Source organism: Zosterops lateralis (assembly GCF_965231275.1).
Source record: "Zosterops lateralis genome assembly, chromosome: 5".
Classification (NCBI taxonomy): Eukaryota; Metazoa; Chordata; class Aves; order Passeriformes; family Zosteropidae; genus Zosterops; species Zosterops lateralis.
This window is the reverse complement of record NC_139766.1, coordinates 43,810,141-43,834,294: the sequence shown is the minus strand read 5'-3', so window position 1 is coordinate 43,834,294 and position 24,154 is coordinate 43,810,141. Positions and strand designations below refer to the sequence as shown.

Sequence of the window (24,154 nt, the reverse complement as noted above, 5' to 3'; positions counted from 1 at the left end):
ACTTCCTAGCTGAAGATGGTAAGGTGAAGATAACACTCTAGAGTGAGCTGACCACTTTCCTAAGGCTTTTAAAAGAAAAATATGCCACCTTCAGTGCATACTGTCTCTCAAACTGCACCTAATGGAAATACCTAAATATGCTCAATTTATGTTGAGCATTGATTGCATATGGTACAATACATAGCTGCAAATGATATGATTGCATACTATAAAGACTTCTGCTGGGCTCAGTTCCCCCAGAAATTAATTTTGCCTAGTGTTTCTGTAGTCTCACATCTTTTTTGAAAGGCAAGTAGCTATTCCCATGCTGCAAGTAATGGGGATTTGTAATGGCATTTAGGGCTGGATTAATTGCTGTGTGCTTTATGATTTGCAGAAGTTTACAGCAGTATTTCCAGACTACTGTAGGTAAAATGCAGCTCCTTTTCCTTGTAGTTCAAGGGCAAGGCAAACAGTAAAAATAAATATTCCAGCAGCACATCCTACTCCTGAAAAAACAAGTCAAAGATTTTAAAGTATGACAGCACAGGGATTTGTTTTGTATGAATACTAAGTATGTCTACAGCCTCAAAAAAATCTCATCTAGCTGGAAAACAGCGTCATCCATAGGTCTGTGAGCTTTGAAGAGCACTGTCACATTTTCAGATAGCATGGGGTGCTACCACCACACCAGGTTCACAAGCTGGACCATGCCCTCCCAGTGCATCACCCAACAAGTTCCTCATCCAAATATTTTAGCAGTTGTTTGCTTTGCCAGGTGAGTGGGGTGAATCCATTCACTCCAGATTAGTCATTAAATTCTGAGGAACAGAAAAGTACCATGGTAGCCCATCAAAGAGGGCCGGTGGGGACTTGCCAGCAGCCTTTGTTTCCTCTTTCACACCGAGCTCCTTCTCACCCATGCATCTGCAGTCAGACTAGAGGAGAGAGGTTGCTCTAAATAAAATGGAGCTGTGGCAGCAAGAAGGTGTTCAATGTAGGTGGGATGCAGTTGGAAAGCTACTGGTGGTGGTGCTGATGTGCACACAAGCAGATGGTGAGGGATGTGGTGTCAGGGATGCCCAGGCTGCCTATGGAGCAGGGCTGTGTGTCACATGCCTGCTCACTGCAGGCAGCGCTGTGGGCGAAGAGGAGCCAGCAGAGTGAGGAAACCCTCCCTGGGCAGGCTGGGACTGGCACCCACCAAGCTGGCTGAGAGAAGAATGACCAATGAGTGCTGTGAGACATGGGGCTCTTGAGTATCCCTCTGAGCAACTGAGGCTGAGATGCAGGTGTTTCAGCCTAAAGGAGCCCAAAAATCCCTTCTCATGATTACAGAAGTCACTTGGAACCTTACTTGGGAGGAAAAGCTTCCCCCTCTGCTTCCCTCCTGCTCTGCCCACCCACCCTGCCCTTCCCTGCCCTGTCCTCACCTGTGTTCTCAGTGGATGGTGACATTCCTGGGGCTTCCTGAGGAACATCTCCATGTACATGACATCAAGTACATATCTCATCTCATCTCATCTCATCTCATCTCATCTCATCTCATCTCACACATGAGGAACAGTCCCAGGCATATTTTGCTGGTAAAGGGATGCACAGAGGCACACAAGCAGCAATGTAAAGAGGCTGCTTGCTCCCACCTGATGTCTGTTACACAACATGTATCTCCCCATGCGATCGCAACATCTGCATTGTGGCCCTGATTTCCTCTCAGGGCAGATGGAAAAGCCTTCAGAAAGCAGTGTTCAACTGTGCTGTTTGGTAGAAGTGGCTCTACCACCACTGTAGAAAGCCTCACTTCTCCTGCTCCCCAGCCCTTTCCAAAGCTGCAAACGTGTCCCTTGCCTAACACAGAGGAAGGGGGAAGCATTTCCAAGGTAAGTCTGGTGCCAGCCTGGACTACAGCTCAGGCCAGCTCTCTCACCTAACATTTTTAAACCTGCTTAGCTAAACCAAGACTGTCTAGGAGTTTCTCTCTAAACCCCTACCTATGTCCATCCAAACCCCTTTCCTGCAGGCACTGAAAATGGAGTTGACTTTTAGACAGGCAAAAATCATCAGCTCATATTGGCACAACATTTTAAAAACTTGTGAAGAAAAAGCTAGTAAGTTAAAGTAATATTAGTCTACAGCTCTTACTGGTACTCCAACTAGAACCAGTTGCAGAAGTAGTGGGAACTGTTCCCTCCTGAATGCACAGCATGTTCATGATGTCATGCAGCCCCTGTGGGGGGTTGTCATATAAAGTTTACACTATTGTAACTCTCTTTTTCTCTAAAGCAGGTGTTCAAGTACCTGTCCAAGCACAGATACGTGTTTGCTGACAGAGAAACACCCCTTTGAAAGGCTGTGTTTCTCTGCAAGCCCTGGGGTGCTCTGGGGCACAGGTGGAGGGGTGCCACAGTGTTCCTTTGCCCATGTGTGGGAAAGCCCAGGTAATGAGATTAAAGACACAGAGGGACAGGGTGGAAAACAAAAGACCTGTCTAACCATTAGAGAGCAGGAAAAAGAGGGAAGAGAAGACAGAAAGAGAAGGATGTGGGCAGAAGACAAGGTAGCATTGCTGGCTATGCCTTGGCGGTTGTGCAACAGGGAATGCCAAAGTCTTCTCCTTTAGGAAGGGAGTCAGCACTTCCTTTGTGGAGACCCACATGCACCTCCAGTCAAACCTGAATGGGTGGGACACCTCTGGGTGGGAAAAGCTTTTCCCAATGCTGAGCAGAAAGGACATTGTGCAGGTGACCCACTGCCACTGGGGACCAAGGTCCCAAATGTCCTCATGTGTTGTCTCAGTTCAGGGCTAAAAATGGCTTTTGTCATTTCTTTGGCTTTATTTATGAGCCTTTGCTGACCAAGTCCCATGCTGCCAGTGTTTGTGTGAGTTACTACGTGCAATTGGTAAGGGGAGAACCAGACGCAATTTGGCGGCTCTGCAAACCTTGTTAGCAGAGTATTTGCTTTATTTTTCTCCTCGAGGTTCGCAGAACTAGTTTAACAACTGTTTTTTTCCTGTAATTTAAGCATTTGAGGTGGCTTTTTATTTTTATTTTTTTTTTAGCAGAAGGGACTTTAAAATGCAATTAGAAGGGTTTGTGAGACACTTGTTAAAACCCGTGTGACCCTCACAGCTGTCCAGCTGTCTCTGGGCTCTGAGCCACACTTGTGTCATTCCCTGAGAGACCCAACAGGCACCTGAAGAGTTGCTTGAGACCGAAGCGGATCAGAACAGCAGCAGTGACCCTCAACGTGTAGAGCTGCCAAGCAGCCAAGGAACACTGAAAATTAACCGGATCGGTGGCACTGGAAAAGGCTGTGCAGGGAGAGCGGGGAGATCCCTCTTCAGACACCTTCAAAGCCCATCTGGAGGAGCACCTGAGGTGATGCTGTCCTGGCAGGGGGGTGGACTCGATGATGCCCAGGGATGCCTTCCGGCCCTACCCATGCTGTGTGATCTGCGATAGTACCACCACACCGGGGGGATTGGATTTGATTGTCTTCCCCCCTTACCGCCTCTCCCATCCCGTTTCGCGCGGCATCCTGCTTTCTTCCCTTCGCACTTCTCATGCTTTTTTTGTGTCTAAAAATCACCGGGGGGGGACCGGGCGCGATGACATCCCACAGGGGGGTTAGGGCGAGCGGGGTGTAGGGCTGGCGGTCCGACAGCACAGCAGAGGTAACTACAGCGATTGGGCCTTACAGGGCGCGGGGCTCAGGCGGCTCCGGGCGGGCCGGGCCATGTGCGCGGCTGGGGCGGGGCGGGCCAGGGGCGGGGCGTGCGCATGCGCGGTGCGGGCGGGGGCGGGTCCCGGCGCTCGGAGCCCTCAGAGCCGCCCCCGCCCGGCCCCGCCCCAGCCGCAGCTCGGCGCGGCGGGCTCGGCATGGCGGGGCTGCGCTTCCCGCACCACGGCGGCTCCTGCCGCGCGGCCGCGGCCATCAACCTCCTGCTCGGCGTCTTCCACGTCCTCCTGCCCTGCTTTCGCCCCGGCGAGGCGCAGGGACAAGGTGAGGAGGGCAGCGGCGAGGCGAGGCGGGGCGGGGCGGGGGTGCCGGCGCTGCGGGCTCCAGAGCGGAGCCGCCGCCGTCCCTGGGGCGGCTGCCGCGGTGGCAGCCCGGGGACACAAAGGGAGCCGGGAGGCGGCTCAGCTCTTCCCCCAGCTCCGCTTCCCTTCCTGCCGGCCCCGCGGTGCCCGCCGGGCCACGCGTGTCTGCCGCCCCGGCCCATCCGCGCCTTTTCTCTCTGTGCCCCTGCAGCCATCGAGCCCATCCCCGGCGTGGTGGAGCTGTGGCAAGCCGAGGAGGGGGAGCTCCTGCTGCCCGCCCAGGTGAGGGGGCGCGGGGGGCGGGGGCGGCCGAGGGGCCGGGGACATGGCGGGGTGGGAGGGGTGTGAGGGGTGTGCTGGGCCCGGGGACATTGCGGAGTGTGCTGGGCCCATTGCGGAGTGTGAGGGGTGCTGGCCCATTGCGGGGTGTGCTGTGTGCTGGGCCGGGGGCGGGGGAAGCCTCCCCTGCTGCTGTCACGGCTCATCCCCATCCCCGCGCCCCCCCAGCTTGTTCGGCGTCCTTTATTTTCTGTTTGGGGTTTCTCCCCCCCCCCCCCCCGCCCCCGGCTCTATTTATTTATTTATTTATTTTTTTTTTTTAACGAGTGCATTTGTGGTCAGAACGTACTAGACGTGCCTAGTCGTGAATATGCATATATTTATATCTCAGGCCTGCTTCAGGTGAAGCCATTTTTTCCCCCTCTCAAATGACACATCATTTATGGTTCCGTTCCTCTAGTTCTAGCGCGTTTTTTTTTTTTGTCTTGTTTAGCCACTTTCAGTAACGAGATTTGATAAATTCTGTGCTGGCGAGAGGAGCCAATGTGGTGCAATGCCCGGCGGGGCTGGGGAGCGAGGAGGGGCGCTGGGAGCGGGGTCTGGAGTTTATGGCATTTGAGGCAATCATTTAACTCACGCTGACGGACTCTGCCATATGTTGAGCTCGGCCTTCTAGACTTCAAGGCACCAGGCTCATAAACGGAAAGAAGCAGTCCGTAGGGACATCATCTTATACGAGGGGCAAAAGTGGGTAATTTATTTGTCTTAAGCCCATATATCGTTCTCTGTTTAGCCATTGACACCCATTAATGTAAGGAAAAATAGCAGAAGTGCTCTTTCTCAGCTAGGTAACAATTGATGCTGCTTGCCAGGACCCAGCATTTTGTTACTATGGTGTTATGAAAGTATTACCTATTGTATCTCCTAATAATTTTATGAGATACATTTGTTGTGCTCTTGAGATTTTGCCCGTTACAGATGTGGTAGTAGCTAAGGGAAGGTGTAGAGTCCCTGTGCAGAGATGCTTGAGGAGCTCAGCCTTTTGAGTCTGCATTCTTTACATTGAAGATATTAGGATGCATTAGATGTAGAACTGTGTAATGTGCTTGTTTAGAGTTGCTCCTCATAGTGAAGCTGCAATTGAGTGATGATGACGTGATGTTTACTTCTTGAGGAGATTAGGTCCTCTTGGAAAACTCTTTGTTCTTGAGCTTCCTCATAAAAATAAGCTTTTGCTTGGCTAAAGAAAAAACAGGCATGAATGACCCATGAATTTGGCATAGTTTGGTATATGATCTTGCTCAGTTCTTGCAGCAGTGAAGACGAAGCTGAGGCTGCTGTTCCTCCATCATTTCATGATTAGAGGCTACATGAGATATGCAGGAAGGAAAAAAAGTCTTCTGGCTTCAGTTGTGGCAGAGTGAGAAGTAAATCACCATAGGCTTGCTGATTTAAGGGGTTGAAAGTCAGACGTGCTGGTCTCTGAGTACTGGTGGTGCATTGAGTGGTTTGCATGGTTTTCCCCTCTGAGCTTGAGGACTGCAGCAGCATCTGATGCATCAGTGACTCCTCAAGCTGGACAGAAGGACCTGGGTTCCTCAAATAGGTTTTAAGACCAAAATTTGGTTATAGGCCCAATCCTGATGCTTGCTGTTTCGTTTCCATGTGGACTTGGGCTTTATCCAGCCCCTGTAGGGCTTGGGCCCTTTGGGCACATTTGAAACCAACCACCTTTTCCATTTGTTGTGGTGAGGAAGGAAAAGAGGCTTCCCTAAGTCCCTGTGGATATGGTGAGGGACCCTTTCAACGCCTCTTTTATGGAGCAGTGGCACTGGTGTGCAGTGGCTGGTCATGCCTCTTCCCTGGATGCCCGAAGAGTTGAGGGTTGCCTATCCAGCCACGATCCTCTGCAATGTTTGTGAGATCCTAAAGGCACCTCAGCATCGCTGCCCTCCTGGGTGACTGCTGGGTTGGTCAGGGGCATCAGTGGAGACACCAGCATCATTTCCTGAGATCTGGAAAATCGCTACATCTGTTAACATCTGACTGCCCTTTGTTAGAGAGATGCTTAAACTTGCAAGAGGCTTATTGCTTGTTGATCACGTTTCACTTAAAAAATATAGTCTGACGTGCTCCTACAATGAGGTTTTTTCCATGTTCTCTCTCTTGCAAGAATAGACTTTCTCGGTTAAACTCTTGATGAGGGTTGTTGCCCAGTGTTCATGTGTCACAGCAGTGGTGATGTGATGGTGAGGGTGTAATAACAGGAAGAGCTTCTTGGCTTTTGAGTGGATGTTAAATGTTGTTTGGTAGAGAATGTCCAACAGTTGCTTCATTCCCGTGTTTGAAGATGCGTCTTGATGACGACTTTGGGAATAGGATTGTTCTGGCCCCTTGATCTTGTTTTTCCTGCATCTTTTTGGAGGGAGTGTGGCACCAATGAGGATTTCACCTGCAGAAGTGAAAAATCCAGGGAAGGAACTGTGTATATTCCTCTGCCAAACCACCTCCCTCCCACTGCTCTCAGCAGGAAAATGGATTAGGTTGCCCTGTCTGCCAGCCCTTTAGCCTGTTTCTGGCGAGTTACCAATGCTGTCTGATGGATGTTTTTCTCTTTCTGTCATGGCTTTACACTATTATCTTATTTTCCATGCATCATCAACTGCCTGCCTGTGACAGAGCAGTTTTGAGCATTCCTTGCTGCCTGCAGAATTTGAGGATGAAAGTTGGGCGGATTGGTAACCCGTTCAGCCATCCGGTTGCCTGCACATGCTTTTGTTCCAGGAGCATGTGGCGAATAAAGACATCGCGTTAAGGGGTGAGGGAGGGGAAACAAAGCGTTTTAATATTTGTAGTTGCTTTCTAGGCCTTTCACAGCATTGCTTTGTCTACGTGAACTGCATGAATTTGCATGCTGGAGCACAGCCGCCCAGGGCCCCTGCGCCTCCACCCCGCTTGGTTGTTCTACCTTCTGTTTCCTCTTGCTTCCCTTTCATTGTTTGTGCTTCTTGTGTGCCCCCTCCCAGCTTCCCTCTTATACGTATTTGTGCTTTTCCTTTTTTCCCCTCCTCTAGTGCTTGTGGGCTTTTGATTCCGGCTTGCTCTGAAGGCTGCAGAGCTGTTTGGGGGTGGCTCTCCTGCTGCTCTCGCTCCGCAGCCCAGCCCAAAGCGTGCCCGGAGCACTGCAGTTGGTGAGGGTGTGCGTGGGCTCCTGCGCCGGGGCTGAGGGGGAGCTGGCTCTATCCACATTGCTGACTGTCTTCCACTGGTCTGCTGCTTCCTCCAGCATTTCAATGTTTCTTCCTGGATTCCATTTTTAGCTCTGAGACCAGCTGGTTTTCCCAGTCGGATGTGGTGTCTGTATTCCCTTCTGCCCGTTTCTTCTTTCTCGTTGAAGGTGGTGTGAAGTGTGGGGTAACCACGGAGCACCCATGACCTTGCTCTCCTTCTCTTTGCCCTTAACCATCCTTTTATAGCAAATGTCCCTGGGATGGGCAGCTGGATTTTTCTTTCAAAACCAGTGGGATTTTGACATGGAAAATCTTGAGTGTGAGAGATTTGATTAGAGCAGTTGTGGTTTTTATAGACCCCTTACAATTTTGTGGTTTTGCATGTTTGTTTGCAACTTGTTAATACTTACTTAACTAAAATTCTTGGGAGAAAAGCTCCATTATGTAAGACTTGACACCCGAGCCATTCACCACTAAAGGCTGAAAAAACTCCAGATATTGACAGCCAGGTCTTAGCACTTTAGTGTGAAGTTGAAAGGTAGTTAGTTATGTTTTATATTTGCTGAAAAGGAGAGGAAAGAGGATAAGGAAAAGCACAGTAAGGGTATCAGGCCAGCTGTTTCCCCAAGTGTGTGAAAGAAGCACAAATGTCAATTGTTGTTCATGGCCTACACCACTTAAAAGTGGTATCAGAGAGTCATAGTTGCATGTTTCTGTTTGTCAGAAGCCATGTAGGTTGTTACTAGGAGCATCTGAAGGCAGGTGGGTTGTGTAGCTGCAGAGTGCTTTCCCTTCAGCCCCTTCAGTCTGGGGAGAGGAGCTACCTTAAAATGACATAATGAAGGTTAAGTTGTAGTTCTTGTTATCACGACTGAAAATGACAGTAAGTCATCAAAGTCAGTATATATCGAACTTTATTTTGGTTTCAGTGCGGTGTTTGACTGATGTGGTGGGTTTTCTGCTGCTCCTGTGTGTCACATGTAGGAGATCAGTGAGATGTTTCCTTAGAGGAACACCTTGTGAATGTTTCAGTTTGCGTGCGGATACTAAGGAGATTACAATAACTTCTTGTTTCACTTTACTGTGACAGTGTTTCAGGTGCTTGAATTTTAGAGAGAGATCCTGTAGTGTTTACTGTATAATGGTTGTTATAGACACTGGACAAACACAGAACTCCTGCCCGTTTCACTTACAAGGCTCTGCAATTTATTTTTTTCCTTTCTTCTCCCAAGTAGTAGCAGCTTGTATTCAGTTTCTGTTCTTCAGTGCAGCTCAGGGACTAATAAGGTTAATTGTTCTACTGGTTTCGAAAGCTGATGAAGACCTTGATCTTCCATATATTCATCAGAGATACGAGGCACTGCAGCGTGTCATTAACGATCCCATCAGCTGTGCACAAATTAAACGTACAGAGTCACCTACTTCAAAGCAGGGTTTGTCTGAAGACACACAATTTGTGTGAAAGTCTGAGACAGACTTGGGGTGGGAATTGTGTTCCTCTTTGGGCTGTTAAAAGGCTTCTCCAGACTCCCAGCTGAGCTTCTGGATGGTGCTGATAGGACTTGGGGCTGGTTGGCCATGCAGATTATGCAGTAGCTGGCAGCTCCGGCTCTTGAGACTTGTGTGACACAAGAGGGGTGCTTTCAAGGGCTTTCCAACACAAGATAAGCACCTGCCCCATATTCAGGATAAGGTTTGGAGGAAGGGGATTTTTTTCTTTTCATAGATAGCCTGCTGGGAACTGCGTTTTAACTTTCAGGAGGTGTTCCATTCCTGGAGCACACAGAGGAGTGAAGATAGAAGAAAGCTGGACGTGGGGGTCTGTGTGTGATCAGAGTTGAGGGCGATTTTTCTTTTTTTTTTTTTTCCTTGCACAGTTGAGATGTGCTGTGGCTGCCCTGTAGATTGGGAAGTTTGCTTCATTGTTGCTTGGTGAAAAGTAAAGAGGAGAAATGGTAAACTGGCTAACGTTAAGGGCGAGCACAGTGTAAAGACACAGACCCAGGTTTCTGATGCCTGGCAGATGCTAAGCCATTTAAAGGAGGAACTAAGCCATTTAAAATGAGGATAGCTTGCTATCTGGCTGTGGCAGAGGAGCTGTTTCTGGAGAAGGTGGATGAGGAATCCTCTAGTTCTGCTTGGTATTGTACTGAGGTCCTAGAAGTACAAAAGGAGCCTGGAGAAGCTGGAAAACATGATGGGTTTGTATTGTGCCATGCTGTGGAGTCTAACAGCAAGGCTTAGCAAGGTCTCTAGAGGAGACGGCTGGGTCTTCATAGGGGTCAGGTGCTGGGATCTCTAGGTAGATCTGTGCTGAAGAACTTTGTGGTGTACTGCAGATCCTGGACAATTAGCATGGTGTCTCCAACCTCTGGGCAGGCGTACAGCAAGATTGTAAAGTCCTCAAATTAACTTGTACTTCCCTCTCAGTCTCATTCCAGATTGGGTTATGTTATGGTGGAGGCTGTGTTGCTTCTCTTGTATGAGCTGCTTGTGACGAAAGATGGAAGTTCAGATGCATCTGGTAGCTTCTGGCAAGATCTGTATTAATATTAGCCATAAGGTCATTATTTTAGACACAATAATGTTAATTATTAGTATTAAGATTAACCATATTTGCTGCTATAGTGTGGTTGTAATTTTTCCTCACTTCATGAAGCTCAGGTCTTCAGAAATCCTACTATCTGTCCCATTCAGTAGGCAAGTAGGGCTGCCTGACCTGCATAAGCATCTGAAGCCTGTAGAAAGATGTTTAGTGTTTATAGGTGAATTTTTTTTTCCAGTATGTAGTGAAAATAGGAGATAGTCTCAAAGCCGGTGGCTTGAGGCCTGTTCCGTGATATGCTTACGTGGGAAACACGTAGGAGGGGTGGTGGAAAGTACAGTCTTTTAATTTTAAAAGATTTTTTTCCCCTTACCTTTTCATTGCTAAGGTCTGTGGTTTGTGTCTTGTAGAACCATCACCTGCAGAAGCTGGGAAAACTCACCAGCTGTTTCTGGCAGGATGACTGTGACCTCCTCCTGAAAAATGTTAATCTCCCTAAAGTTGTCCCTGGTTTCAACAGCAGGGGTTGAGTGGCTGTAACACACTTCATTTTGAGTTGCACCTAAAGCTTTCCTGGAGATCTTGGCCAGTTCAGAGTAGCTACCTCCTTGTTTTAAATGGATTTCCTGCAGGGAGCTCATTGAACCAACACTTGAGTTCATTTCTGTAGACAGCTCAAAGTGGTTTGTGGTGAACTGCAAGCTGACACAGTTCAGCTGCATGTCTTGAAAATTACCTGAGTCCAGCAACTGAGCTAAGAGGATGTGTTCAGAGCTTCTGCTCTCTCTGCTTTCTGTATGTGCTGTTAATCAGTGATAAGATCTGGGTTTGGGACCTCACCTTGCCAGTTGGAATGTGGTGCTTTGCCTTTGCTTTTGACATTGACAGGTGATCTGCATTTCAAGGCATTCTGCATCCTATTTCCTCAGGTACTGGCTCTTGAAGTTTACTGATGGGGGCAGATAATTTGAAAGTGGAGGAAATAGTCTTCCTGTAGTTTGAGGGCAATTGATGGCCTTAGATTGAAGTTCTGTGTGTGAGTGGATTTCGTACAGATGCATTTGCATAAAATGGAAAATAAGTCTGTTCAGTCGGTATTTGGGAAGCAGCCCAGTAGCCAAGTTAAGTCACCATTTATCTTTCACAAGATGAGCTGAAACCTCAAATGGGATATCCATCAACCACCTTACTTGATTCGTGAAGGATTTCTAGGAATTTTAGATTTCTGAATTTGTTTTGCAAACAAGTCCCATGAGAATCCATCTGTGATGATTAAACGTGGTACATATGTTTAGTGTAGCATGTTGCAGTTTTGAGATTCTTACGCACAGTGTTTTCTCTGTTTGTCAGGCTGATTCGGAGGAGGATGTGGAAGAGCATCCGCAAGAGCAAAGGTAAGCTAAACTCCAATGGAGGCAAGAGTATTGAAGTTCATTTTGGTTTTTTCTTTAGGAAATACCAAAGTGTAATTGGGCAGACAATTAAAAAATTACTTTTTCTCCTGCATGTTAAATAGTTTTTTATTACTTTTGCATTACAATTTTCTCAACTTAATGTTAATATTGATTTATGAGCAAAACCAAAAAACTGTGCTTAGTGTATGCAAGCAAAAAATACCTTCTTGCATCTCTTTCTCCTAATCCTGTCTCTAGGGTGAATTTTTTTCTCATTGCTTTCACATACAAAAAAATGCTTATTAATTGTTTTGTTGTATATTTTGTAATTAATTTCTTTCAGGCAGGGGACAGTTTTCCATTCCAAAATTTGTAAATATAAGTAGTCTTGGAATGTTAATTTGCACCAAGGCAAAGAACAAGGTGAAGGAGATTTAAAGCTAAAAGTTTATTAATGTGTTGCTGTGGAACAATAAATATTCTGCCCTTATGTCTTGAAATCAGATAAATAATAAAGCTTTCAAAACCATAGCCACAACTCTGCTGTTTCTGTTAATATCAGGCCCTCTCTGCTTTGAAGGGTGGGGGAAATAGCATCACAGAGTATTTTTTTAAATACAAATTTTGTTTCCTCTGAGCGTCCAGGTTAAAATGCTTGGACATCTACCAGTGAAACACTTCCTTCCTTTGGTATGTGTTAATGTGGTTACAGCTTTCAGTGCCATGCCAGCCAGAAAGATCACAAGACTTTAAATAAACACGCGTAACAGCACCGTGTTCTGATGGCAGCAGTTAGCCACAAATGCTTTTCTCGTTTATCTTCAGTCTTTGCCCTTAGCTTAGGTTTGAGAACAAATAGATGGGATAAGACACGAGCCTTGCTGGGAGCTGGCAGAAGGAGTAAGTCTGGGGGGTGGGAATGGGGTGGTTATGATGGGTCTGTCCTGCACTGCAATACTTCTTCACATGGCTTTTCCCTTTCTTTCCCATTGGGAGCCTTCTCATCTGAACCCAGCATCACGTTAATGCTCGGGTGCCTCATCTCCGTGGGAATTACAAAGATGGTTTGGAAACAGGATGTGAGAATTACTGTGGCTGCTGACAGCTGGTGCTGATTATTTGTGCTTGCCTAAGTGCCCCAATTCCTACCTGCAGAGGGGATTTTTTTTTTATGCCTCCTCTTGTGAAAAAAAGGGTAAACTACTGAAAGCTGCATTTCCCTGCACAAATACAGAAGTTTCTGATTTTTTCATCTGGGAGCTATTATGTTTTGGGTGCAGAATTTTTACTGCGTAACTTTATTACCTGCATGCTTTCTTTATTGAGAGGTAGTCAGAAAGCAGCAGTCTCTAATGCTGCGCTTAAGATTGTTTCTGATTGTTTCCTTAGTAGGCAGAGAGATGTAATTTAGGTGGAAAAAAATCTCTACTTGCCTATTTTTCTCTGGAGGTGGATAGGGTAATTGGCTACTATGGCAATAATAAAAATATTATTGAAAATAATTAGTTATTGAGACTTGGAGAGGAAAAAGTGATTTAACTGGAGTGATTATCTAAAAAAAAAAAGATTTTTTTAGGTCACTCAGGTGCTTAAAATTTTTTTCTAGTAATTACTTGTTTTCAAAAATATATTTGCTTTTTGGAAGTAAAGATTGTAGAGGTTCACTTGTGTAGTGGCAACATCCTTCTATTGTCGTACTGAAATGCTTCAGGAAACTTGCCTAAACAGATTCTGGCTTGTGTGCATCTTCTAAACTGTTTTGGTTTGCTGCTGTAGGCAAACACATTCATAGACCTGTGTGTGCTCTATATGCTGAAGGAATGTTATAGTGTGGGCTTCATGAGGAAAGGCAGCAAAGGTATATTGGAAAGATTAGAATTTATTAGTTTATTTCCAGGTAAATTTTCATTCCCTTGGCTTACATTACTATATGGTGAAATCATGGGGATTTCTTTTTCCTGTAGCAGCAAAACCTGAAGCTTGTAGCATCTTCATCTCATTGTCTGACTGCATGCCCTGGAGAAATCAGCTGAAGCTACTGTAATTTGATGTGAAGCCCCTAGAAGCAAAGCATCTTAGTGTAGGGTATTAGCAGAAGTTAAAGGACATAAAGAAATCAGAAATTTCCCCAGAGATGAGGGGAGTATACGGAGTTCATCATCTTGGGGCATAAAGGAGAAAGTCTCTTTCCAAAACATTGTTTCATTCAGTTTTTATTTCTAGGTTAGTGGGTTCCCTGGGAGCTTGCTAACCTACTTTGAAAAAACCAAACACAACCAAAGCAGTGAAGTATTAACTGTCTTTTAACGGACTTCCTGTGCATGTGCATCATAAGATCTTCCTTTTGGGGTGGTCTTCTTGGTTTGCTGTTCTTGTGGCAAGTGCACAAGGGAGATGGATGTGGTCTTATAGTTTCTGCCTTAGGTTTAGCTTTAACAAATACAGAAATTTGTATAGAGGTAAAAAACATTGTCAAAACAGCAGTTTTTATGAAGAGCTATTCCAGAGGTGAATGAGAAATGGTTGATTTGTAGAGCCATGGGTTTGCAGCTGCCCTGAGTGAGAAGATCATTATCAACTCCTTGATTTCCACCCTACGATTCCTGCTATTGAGATTGCTTGGATGCTTCCACAGGTTGCTTCATGCTGTTTTGCTTCTCCCTGGATCAGATTCTGAAATAAGAAATGCAGCACAGTAGACACTTGAGTACTGCTTCACGCCACAGACTCTGACAGAATTAAAGTCGTGTATTTGGACTAGCCTATTAAAAAGCTTCCAGTTTCCTTAAAAACTTTTTCTTACATTTGAGAATCAGGAGTTAAAAGATGCTTTTCGTAACAGTACATGACAGGTGTTGAAAAGAGAAGGTTTTGTCGTTGCATTTGGAGGGTTTTTTTTTGTTCTGAGTTTTTTGGGTCTCCCACCCCTTCATCCGGTGACTTGGGTTGCCACAACTGGCAGTAGCAAATATTGAAGGTTTATGTGCTTGCTAAAGCAGCATAATGAGGCAGGACCTGAATGGCCTGAAGTTGTGTCAGGAGGTTTAGGTTGGATATTAGAAAAAAGGTTTTTCACCTTTTCTTGTTGCGTCCTGGAACAAGCACCCCAGGGAAGTGGTCACAGCTCCAAGGCTGGCAGAGTTTAAGAAGGGTTTGGTCAATGCTGTCAGGGACACGTTGTGACTCTTGGGGATGGTTCTGTTCTGTGATTCCGGGAAATGCAGAAGTCTGGCACAAATAAAGAGACAGTACTGTCAGGCGATGCACAAATGATGCTAAAATCAAAATTTTTAGCTTTCTACTTCAAGGAAGTAGTCATTGCACTACAAAAAAAGTAATTTCATGTGTATGAGATTGTTAGTACTTGGGTTTTGAGGACTTCTGAAGAGAGGCCTTTGAGGATGCAGTTTTGCAGCTGGCACATTGAGGAACATTTGCACCAGAATAAACTGCTGTACTCAAGATGGGAAGCATACATTCTTAATATGTGATGCGCAGTGATTGTCTATGAGAAGGGAAATCCATAAAATACTATAAGTATGGATAGAAACTAGCCAGGCAGAGGACATTTTCCAGCCTTTTCCTATGGCAGGGCATATTTTGCTTTGAGTAGATAGGTATCAAGTGCTAGGAAAATTCTGAGTGTGATGCAGTTGGCTCAGGCATTTCTGTTGGACCTTTGCCTTTGATCACTGGAGAGTGTTTGACCCTGTGGACTGGAGCTGCTTAGGGCAGTAGATGGTATCAGCTCCTGGTGGGCTCCTGCTAGGGTGTCACTGCAGCCTGGGAGTGACAGCTGATGCCCAGCACTTTGACCTCTCCTGATTGCTTGGTGGAATTACTCCTAATCCTGTTGTTTTTGCTGTGTCTGTGAAACAGTGTTCCAGATGTGGAGGAGAAATTGAAGGTAGAGGTAACAAGGGAGTAGCTTACTAGCTGCCTGAGAGAGAGCAAAGCAGCTGAGGTGCCCAGACTGCAGAATTGCTAGAGGGTTTAGGGAATACTTAAGAAATGTAGTTATAACATTTGCTTCAGGAAGAATCCAGAGTGGCAGTGGGAGAATGAGCCTGCTTTGCGTTGTGAGGCTGTACATCGCGATTTCTCCCTGGCCACAACTTCGGCTCTAGTTGAGAGGCACAAATGAGGTCTGGCGCTGTGGCTGGAGTATTAAGACACTTCAGAAGTGACTCATCCTTCTAAAAAGCTTGTGGTCTTAGTGCCATGATTTTTGACAGTCCGGTTGGAAAGTAGTGGCATGGGACTGGTGGTATGCCTGTGCACCAGATAACTACCTTGGGTGGTGGCTAAGGCAAGAGAAGAAACATTGAAAAATAGGTTAGGATCAACCAGATTTTCTTTTTCCTTCTGTTTTTTTAACTGAAATTAATAAAAACTGATTTTGTGCCAGAAGGAATGTCTGAATATTAAAAAAAAAAAAAAAGTTTATGCTATATTTACTTTTAAAATAGTTTCTATTAAAATCAAAGTGATTATCCATTGAGAAATGATAAGCAAAAAATGAAAAGCAGAAAAATAGCTTTGAGAATGACAGTGTTAAGCTGTCTGAAAGGAACCATCTTAATATTTTCCACCTAAGCTGGTATGGAGTACGACTGATCATTTAGATTGTCATTAAACTTACCCTGAAGGTAAGTCTAACTACATGAAGACTTTTCCTAGAATATATGCTTGGTCTTAATTTGTAATAGTGAAAGCCGCTTTTATTAAGTTCTTAGTGTTTTTTAAAATTGTTGTTTTACAAAAGAAGCAAAAAATCTATGTATGTTAAAAAGAAAAAAAAATTTCTTGGGAGAAAGCTTTTTAGTCCCATTATTGCACTTGCATAAGGTAGCAATTTTTGCGGTATGGACAGCATGTAGTGGTTAGCACTAAAATCTTTTTCCATATTGGCTAACTTTTGTTTTTAATTGATAAGTCATGGCTGTTGTTCCCCACTTCCACTTTTGTCTAGATACAAAGGGACTACTAATTTTAAGTTTTACTGGATGCCTAGAGAAATTAAATTTACTTTACATAATCCATAGAAGTAAAGGAGGAGAATTGAGATGGACACACCCACTTGTAACATTTGGGTGAAAATCCCTAAGGAAACACCTGTAGGGAACACAGGATATTATGAAACTGGACTAAAAGCAGCTTACCAAAAAGAATTGCAAGAGGTCCATGAAACTGGATGTTCTCTTGTAGATGAAGAGACAGATAGTTCCTTCCAAAATAATCAGTGTTACTCTTCCTCTCCTTCCTTATGCTTCTGCCAGGCACAGCTAGGGTGGCAGGCTGAACTCCTGCTGCGTTAATTGTTTATCTCTGTTTTATGTGGCAGTTGATTCACTGATGAACTTTGCCTTGCTGAACTTTGTATTAGATGCTGTTAGGGACGTCTCTTCCCCTGTGTGCATTGCTTCTTCCAAAATATTGGTCCTTTTACAAAATCGCGTTGCTTGCCTGATGGTACAGGGGCTAAAAAATGTGTTTTGTTTTTTTCCCTGGGACATTGTGCGGTAACAAATGTTTCAGCTATTGTTTTTTGATTTATTTCTAAGTTGTTTTCAGACATTTAATAAATGAGAGAAGTTGCTCAGGCCAGGTGTACAGTGTTTCACACCAGCTGAGGAGATGACCCTGTGGCTTTCTGTGAAGATGAGATAATGGTGAATGACAGTCTTGCACTTTTTTGCAAAGAGCTGTCAAACTTCTGTCCTCATTGTAGGTCCTACTTGACCTTGATGGAAATACTCTAAAGGTGATGTGTGGCCATATTTAGTTACTCTCAGACTTGCTGTTGCAGTCACACTCATCATCAAAATCTTGTCTGTTTGCATTGAATAAACTCTGCCAGAATGTGTATATCTCTCTCACTTTTGTCCACCCTCTTGGACTGGAGGATGTTCATGGTTGGACCAGCGACCCTTTGATGTGTGTCAGCTTCTATGCTACCTGAAATGGACTTTCTCATCTGTGAGTAACGACTTTGAGAAATGAAGGCAATCTTGGTATGGTAGTTGCAAATTGGCACTTCTGCATTCTTATGGCTCATGGTGCCTTGAAAAGCCACATAGGCTTCTATGGAAACACCAGCTTCTATACTGGTAAAAATAGCAGGCTGGGACTGTGAGGTCATTGTTTGCACAGGGATTAGTGTATATGGAGAAATTGTGTTTGTGGATATGTTCTACTGGGGCAAACTTTCTCACCTGTAATGACCTGTTTAAAAGGCCAAATACACTATGCTTTACATTTTGGTGTCTGTATCGTTCTTTCTTTGTCTTCCTCTGTTAATAATATCTTCACTTTCTGTTCCCTGTGTCTTCTGCAGATCTCTTGCATACTGTCTTAAGGCATCTCTATTTTTTTTTTTTAGCTTCTGTCTGGGCCATGCCTGAAATGGTTGTAGTTTCTGTACTGCCAGAGGAAGAGGATGCCTTGCACTCTGTTGCCTGGTCCTGTCCCCTGCCTTGTGCAGCCCGACAAGTTCTCTGGATTAGAAGAACTTGTTTTATTGCAAGGTTAACATTTACTTGTGATCAGTCTCTGGTTGGTTTCCCTGTTGCTTTCTGGAAGCATCAGCTGAAAATGTGCTTGGAAGTTCTCCCTCAATGGTACAGCTGTTGTGTTGGATGGGTGCCCTGTCTCACCTGCAGGATGTCATCTCTGTTCTTCCTGTCTCACGTTGCTCCCAGGGAGCCCCACTTGTGCTGGTGTGGCACTGGTCTGGACGTTGTGGCATCTTTTTGCTCTTCCTCAGTCCTTCAGACCCGCCTCTTCCTGCTCCTGCCTTTTGGCCTGCTGTGGGGATGGTGGTTGTGTGGTAGTACCTGTGCCAGGGTACTCTGCTGCCTTATCTGCAGTGCAGGAGGAGCTGGGGAGGAGCCCAGCCGGATCTGCTGTTCCACTCACTGTTGGTGAGATAGATGAGCAGGTCAGTCCTCAAAAGTGTGAGGCTGAGACAGACAGCATCTTGTGTGTTAGGAGTAATGCCTTTGAGTCAGTGGCTGTGGGGTAGGAGTAGGGTAAAGCATTTGCACTGGGATGATAGGTAGCGTGGGGGACAGCTCGTGGGTTTTGGGTGGATGGTGACAGCACTGTGTGGACAGTTGCAATCTGGTGGACACACATGTACATCGTTTGTTGTGTGTGTTTTGTTTTATTTTTGGCACTTGGTAAACTCCCCATAGCCTGTGCTTTGGGACAGAGCCCAGGCACAATGCATGCCCTTTCGAGTTAGGACAAGCCTGGTCTGAGCAGGTGGGATAAGGGCATATGGTGTCTTATTTCCCATTGTGTTTGGTTCAGGGCTGGCTGCAGAACTGTGTGAGAGTGGAGACAGATCTTGTGGCACAGCCTGTTGATGTAGTCATTCAGCAAACACATGGGGAAGGTCAGCTTTTAATGCCAGGCCAGTTCCATGCTGTGAGGGCTGTGCAAGTCTGCTTGGGAACACGGCATTTTTCTTGTTAAACTTAACCTGCCTTGTTTTAAAAAGGGGATGTTGGGACACATTTTATATGTTTAGAGAAGAGGGAAAAAAAAAAAACGAAAGAAAAGCAAAAGTAAACATCTGCTATGGCGTGTTGGTCCATGTTCATTTGCAAACTTTGTGTCCCCCACCCCGTACTTGCTGCTTCTGTAATATAAGTAGTTCAGAACAGGAACTTTCTTTTTAGGCTTCTACTTTTACATTTTAATACACTGGTAATGGATTTCAGATGTCTGTTAATCTTAGGCTAATCCTTCTGATTTGTGGGCAGTGGGCCACAAAGAATTTAGCTTTTGGTCTGTACGTTTATTATTAATAAATTATTTTCACCTCCATAATAACAGTTTCTTAGTTGCCCATAAGAAGATTAATTTACAGTAATTTTACCATTTTGCAGTCAAACAATAGACATCTGGAGTCGTAGACCAGTGTCGGCAGTCTGAAAATTGCCACAGTGTAAGAATTTAGCTTCACAGTTTTTCCACTGTTGCAGATTGGCAAATTAGATGTCAAAATAGAAGAAAGCCTAAACAACAGTTTGCTCACTTGTAGGAATTTGTGTAGAGTCTGCTTTTGAATGATCAACCTCAGTACTCTGATTTGATTATTATAATCGGAGCATAAAGGGTCCTGAAATCTATCTAATGCAGTGTAATAAAGACCTATAGGCACAGCTGTTACCTGGCTATCATCTTTGTAGGTACTCTAAGGTGAAACAAACTTCACATTTAATGACTCAAATATTTTTATTTGATGAGGAAGCATCCTCTAGGAAAGCTGTGTTCATGCCCTGGCTATATGACTTGTGGGCAAGTAGGTGAAAGAGCCTTTTCAGTAGTTTTGGTGTTTGCCAAAGTAACATAAGTAAAAAGATGAACAAGAAAACAACATCAATACCACTTGTAGTTCAGTATTAGTTATAAATTCAAACCTGAGTTTTAAAAATGTCTTAGTTATGTTGTCTTGGACATCATTCTTTATCCACTCTCTTCAGTATCTGCTTTGGGAGGAGAGTTTTTCCTTTTGATGGTTGTTGCAAAATGACCAACTCTCTTCTTCATCAGGACAGAAGGGCACTGTCCACTTCAGGGCGGGGAACAGTATATATCAAATATTATTCTGGCATGTGACAATGGTGTGTATTAACTCTTTTGTAGTGTTCTGAGTACTCACCACAAATATTTACATTGTATTTGTGGAAGAGTTTGCTTTCATCAAATAAGCTAATCACCTGGGAGAAACATGTGATGAGTATGAATAATTTAGGTGTCTGCTTGTTGTCTCAGGGGTCCATTATTCTATGTTATGTCCAGGCTGCCAACTGAGATAAGGAAGATAGAGAGCAAAGCGGGTGGTGTTGTCAACTTTTCTTCTTCTCCACCTCCTGGCCCCAGAGTGGTGTACAAATAAAACTGAGGAGAGGTTGGTTAGTTGGTTGGTTGTTTTTTATTGTTGTTTTTTTGGTTTTTGTGTGTGTGTGTGGAGGTTTGTTGTAGTAACTTTCAGAAATAGCAGTGGAAATACAATTAGACAAGGATAACTCAGGGTATTTTGTGTGTGTGTGTACCAAACAAACCTTACTTTCTGTAGAACAGTTGGACTTTATATAAGCATGGGAATATCTCAGACAGTGAAGTAGATTTTTTTTCTCAGAATTATGCGGAAAAGAAGGAAAAGTATTTTCTGAGAGGAAGGTAAGAACTGGGTCTCTGTTCTTACTTTTACTGAAGTTGTCATCTTCCCATGTCTGCATCAAGATGCTATTGCAGAGCTGTAGCTAGTTGTTTACCATCTGACCCACCTGCATACCAGAACTCTGCAGATGGCAAAATCAAGAAATTTGGAGTGCAAAACAATGCTTTTAGTTACTGCCTGATAAAAGCCAACTTCAGCTTTAAAACTTTGGGGAGACACATGAAGAAGCTGTAAAGACTTGGAAATAAAAAAGAGAAAGTTAAGATGGTGTATCCTGTTCAGTGCTGTCGAAGGTATGGGCTGTTTTGACCCTGGTTCATGGTTTTGTTGTGTTTTAGAGTTGGATTTTATAAAGAAAAAGTTTAAAATGTTTGTTTGCAACAGCATGTTCTGTAAGGAAATATGAGAAATACAGAAAACAACTCAATGTTTATTAAGCCTAAAACTGTTTTTTTGGCCAATGTGATGGTTCCAGAAGCAGTAACATAGCTGCACTTGTGTTATGAAAGAACTTGCTTCCTTTGCAGTACTAAGACTTGAAACTGGTCTGGCCTTTGGAGACATTTGTATATCAATAACATGGTAATTTGACACACATCAAAATGCTTGGGAATACTTTCAGAAGCCTGAATTTAAAAAAAAAATCACACACACACACACACATATATATATATATATATATCTAAATGAGAGCCTCTGTGTGTGTATGAAAAGACAGTGACTTTAAGCCCAAATTTGCTAACTCTATTGCATAAATAAATCATTATATATTGCTTTCCAGTCTTTTCTAATTGCTATTCATTTTAATGTTTCTCTCTGGATCCTGGTTTTTTTTTTTTTGAGACAATGAAGCATAATTCTGTTGTTACATACGTATGCACCTCTCAAAACAAAAAGTTAATTTTGAATTAAATAGGCAGTCTCAGCTTTACAAAGTGGATAGAGATAAATGATGGCTATCTGCCTTGTTGGTAGCACATTTACATTTATCTCCTCAGGAGAATTTTCCAGCTTTTTTTAATCATGTGAATGCTGATATCTGGTCTAATAGAAAGTTAATAATTTTTTTGTTGTTGTTGTTTTTTTTTTTTTTTTTTTTTTTTTTTTTTTTTTTTTTTTTCTGTTCTTAGTTGTATTCTGAGACCCCTGAAGTCTGCCATGTTCTTACAGCCTGTTTTCCCTCCTGAATTAATAGAGGGCTTTTTGCAGGTCCCAGGAGAGGATCCAAAAGGGAATTGTTATAAAGACTCAGATATCTAGGAGCTCTAGAGACTGACTTTGAGTCACTTTGAGTACTGCTGGTGGCTCCTGCACGCTTCTTTCAGAGCTGACAGTGGCTGTCAAGCGATGAATCCAAATGTTAACACTTTATAAAGTTTGTTGGTGCACTGAGGTCTGACCTTTCTTGTGAAGCTGCTTCAGTTAATTTCTGTGATTTATGATTATTATCAAAATCAAATTGGAAAAAAAAAAAAGATCATCTGGTATCCTGCTGCTGGTATTCTTTTTCTTGTTAGTGTTTCCAAGGGGTTCCTCCGTGGGCAGCATGTGGGGTTGGTGACATGAGGTAACTCCTTGTGGTCCTTCAGCTGCAGGTATTTGTTTCTTATCAGTGAGGACAGAAACAGGTTCAGCAGCCACGTGTAAGACCAAAATTGGGCTCATACATGTGTATGCACTTTAATGCCATCTCCTGGCATTTGTTGGAGCAGTGTGTTGTGCTGCCATTGGGAATACACTTGGAACAAAGTGGGACTTTGGAGCCTTCTTTTGACTCTGAGCCAGCAGTCTCAGTACGATGTGTTTAGCACTGGAGAGAGAAAAAACAGATGCATGCTTGTTTTTTTTATTGTTTGTGAGGAAGATCCTTTGAATGGCTTCCAAGGTCTTGGGGTTCCTGCATGTTGTGCTGCCTTTTAACTCCATGGCTGCAGCGCACTTGGACGAGAGGTGCAGTTTACACAAGCAATTTAAATTACACGTGCACCGGATTTTTTAGGCTCTCTGACTTCCTTGCTGCTTGTGTCAGTGCGCCAGAGTGCATGGTGTTCTCCAGGCTTTTCTGGGTGGGAATATGTAAGAGCTGTCAATTACTCCTCTCTTCCAGGCTGGCTGTTTTATAAACAGGTGTGGTCTGTGGGGACATTTCCCTCGTTTAAAACCCATCATCTTCACTTAGACTTTAGTGTTAGCTGTTGTCATTGCACAACACGTATGAATCCTGAGAGAGTTGTATGATAAAAAGCTAAACTAGTTGAATTCTACTGAATTATCTGACAGTACTGTTGTTTCATTTTCTTGGAGGACAAATCTCTCTGATTCATTAATAAAACAGTTGCTTTACATTTGGTAGAAAATAAAACCTGTAATTTTAGACTTTAAAGTAATTACTTGACTAGTGCTTAGAGTATGAAGAGGTACATTGCGTGAAATGTCACAGTTGCAGGTACTAGGTGTCATCCTGAAAGATTTGGTTGCCTGTGCAGTAGTTAATGCAGAAATTATTGTGTGAAGTTGTTTGCTCTCTACTTGAAAAGTAGGGACAGTCTAACAAGAATTATTAGAAGGGTTCAAAATTGAAATATAAAAGGTTTACCTTAGACCTCTACCAAAATTATTGACAAGTGACTGTCATCATGCACAGAGCTGGACACTCATGGTTTTGGTGTAGTCTGGGCGTTGAGCACCAGATTCTGGCCGAAGAAATGCCATAGCAGGTCAGCTCCTGCACCGTGCAATAGCCACAAATCTTGAGCATTTTGGAGTGGGCAGTACATGAGTACTCCCCAGTGCAATAGTTACACTGGTGTCTTGGTATTAAATCTCTGGGTGGAGAGGCAGTGGGGTTTTGCTGTGGGATGTGGCAGGAGGAGAGGGGTGGTTTTGTTCTCCTCATTAAATTCCCACTGTCTGGCTAGGCGCCTGTCAGTGTTTGTCTTGCAGCAGACTACACTGAGGTTGCACAGAGTGCAGTTTGTTCCCCTTTTCATCCCCTCTGGGCTCATCAGTTTGTGTTCTTCGGGGGCTGTGGCTGCACCTTGGGTCTCACTGGACTTTCTGCTGCAGGAACAAAAGGCACTCTGCACCGACCAGACCTTTCTCTAGGAGTGCTGCTTACAGATCACGTTGGTGCACAGGACTCTCCTCTTTAGACTGTTGCCTCTTACCAAAGCTCAGAGCAAGAGCAGTGTGTTGGGTAAGGCAAAACTCAGCTGGAACAGGATGCCATCATCCATGCATGGTTGCCTGGCTGTGGGGAGAAAGGCTGGGCAGCCAGCAAGTTGCACCTGGCACTGGAAACTGCTTGGATGTGATGCTGAACGTGTCTGGGCTAGAATTTGGCAGCAGGGGAAATACGGGGTGTAATTGCCGGAAAGGCAAAGGCAGGGGCAGGGTATGGTGACAAGAGAAAAAAAAAAACCGCTAAAGATTGTGAATAGAACAAAGAAAGGCAAAAAGTCGTGCCCTGATAAAAACACCAAATGAACAAA

General features: G+C 44.3%; 1 protein-coding gene across 2 annotated transcripts in view; it reads left to right on the top strand.

Moving 5' to 3' along the window:
* The first annotated feature begins 3,788 nt into the window (after window positions 1-3,788).
* The window catches only part of TMEM131L (transmembrane 131 like), a 79,723-nt gene continuing 59,357 nt past the window's right edge, over window positions 3,789-24,154 (top strand). For both annotated transcript variants that reach the window (XM_083860984.1, XM_083860983.1), the window contains exons 1-3: window positions 3,789-3,984; window positions 4,234-4,304; window positions 11,427-11,470. In XM_083860984.1, coding sequence (XP_083717110.1) covers window positions 3,861-3,984; window positions 4,234-4,304; window positions 11,427-11,470 — 239 coding nt within the window. In that variant the 5' untranslated portion in view covers window positions 3,789-3,860. The remainder of the gene's footprint in view (window positions 3,985-4,233; window positions 4,305-11,426; window positions 11,471-24,154) is intronic.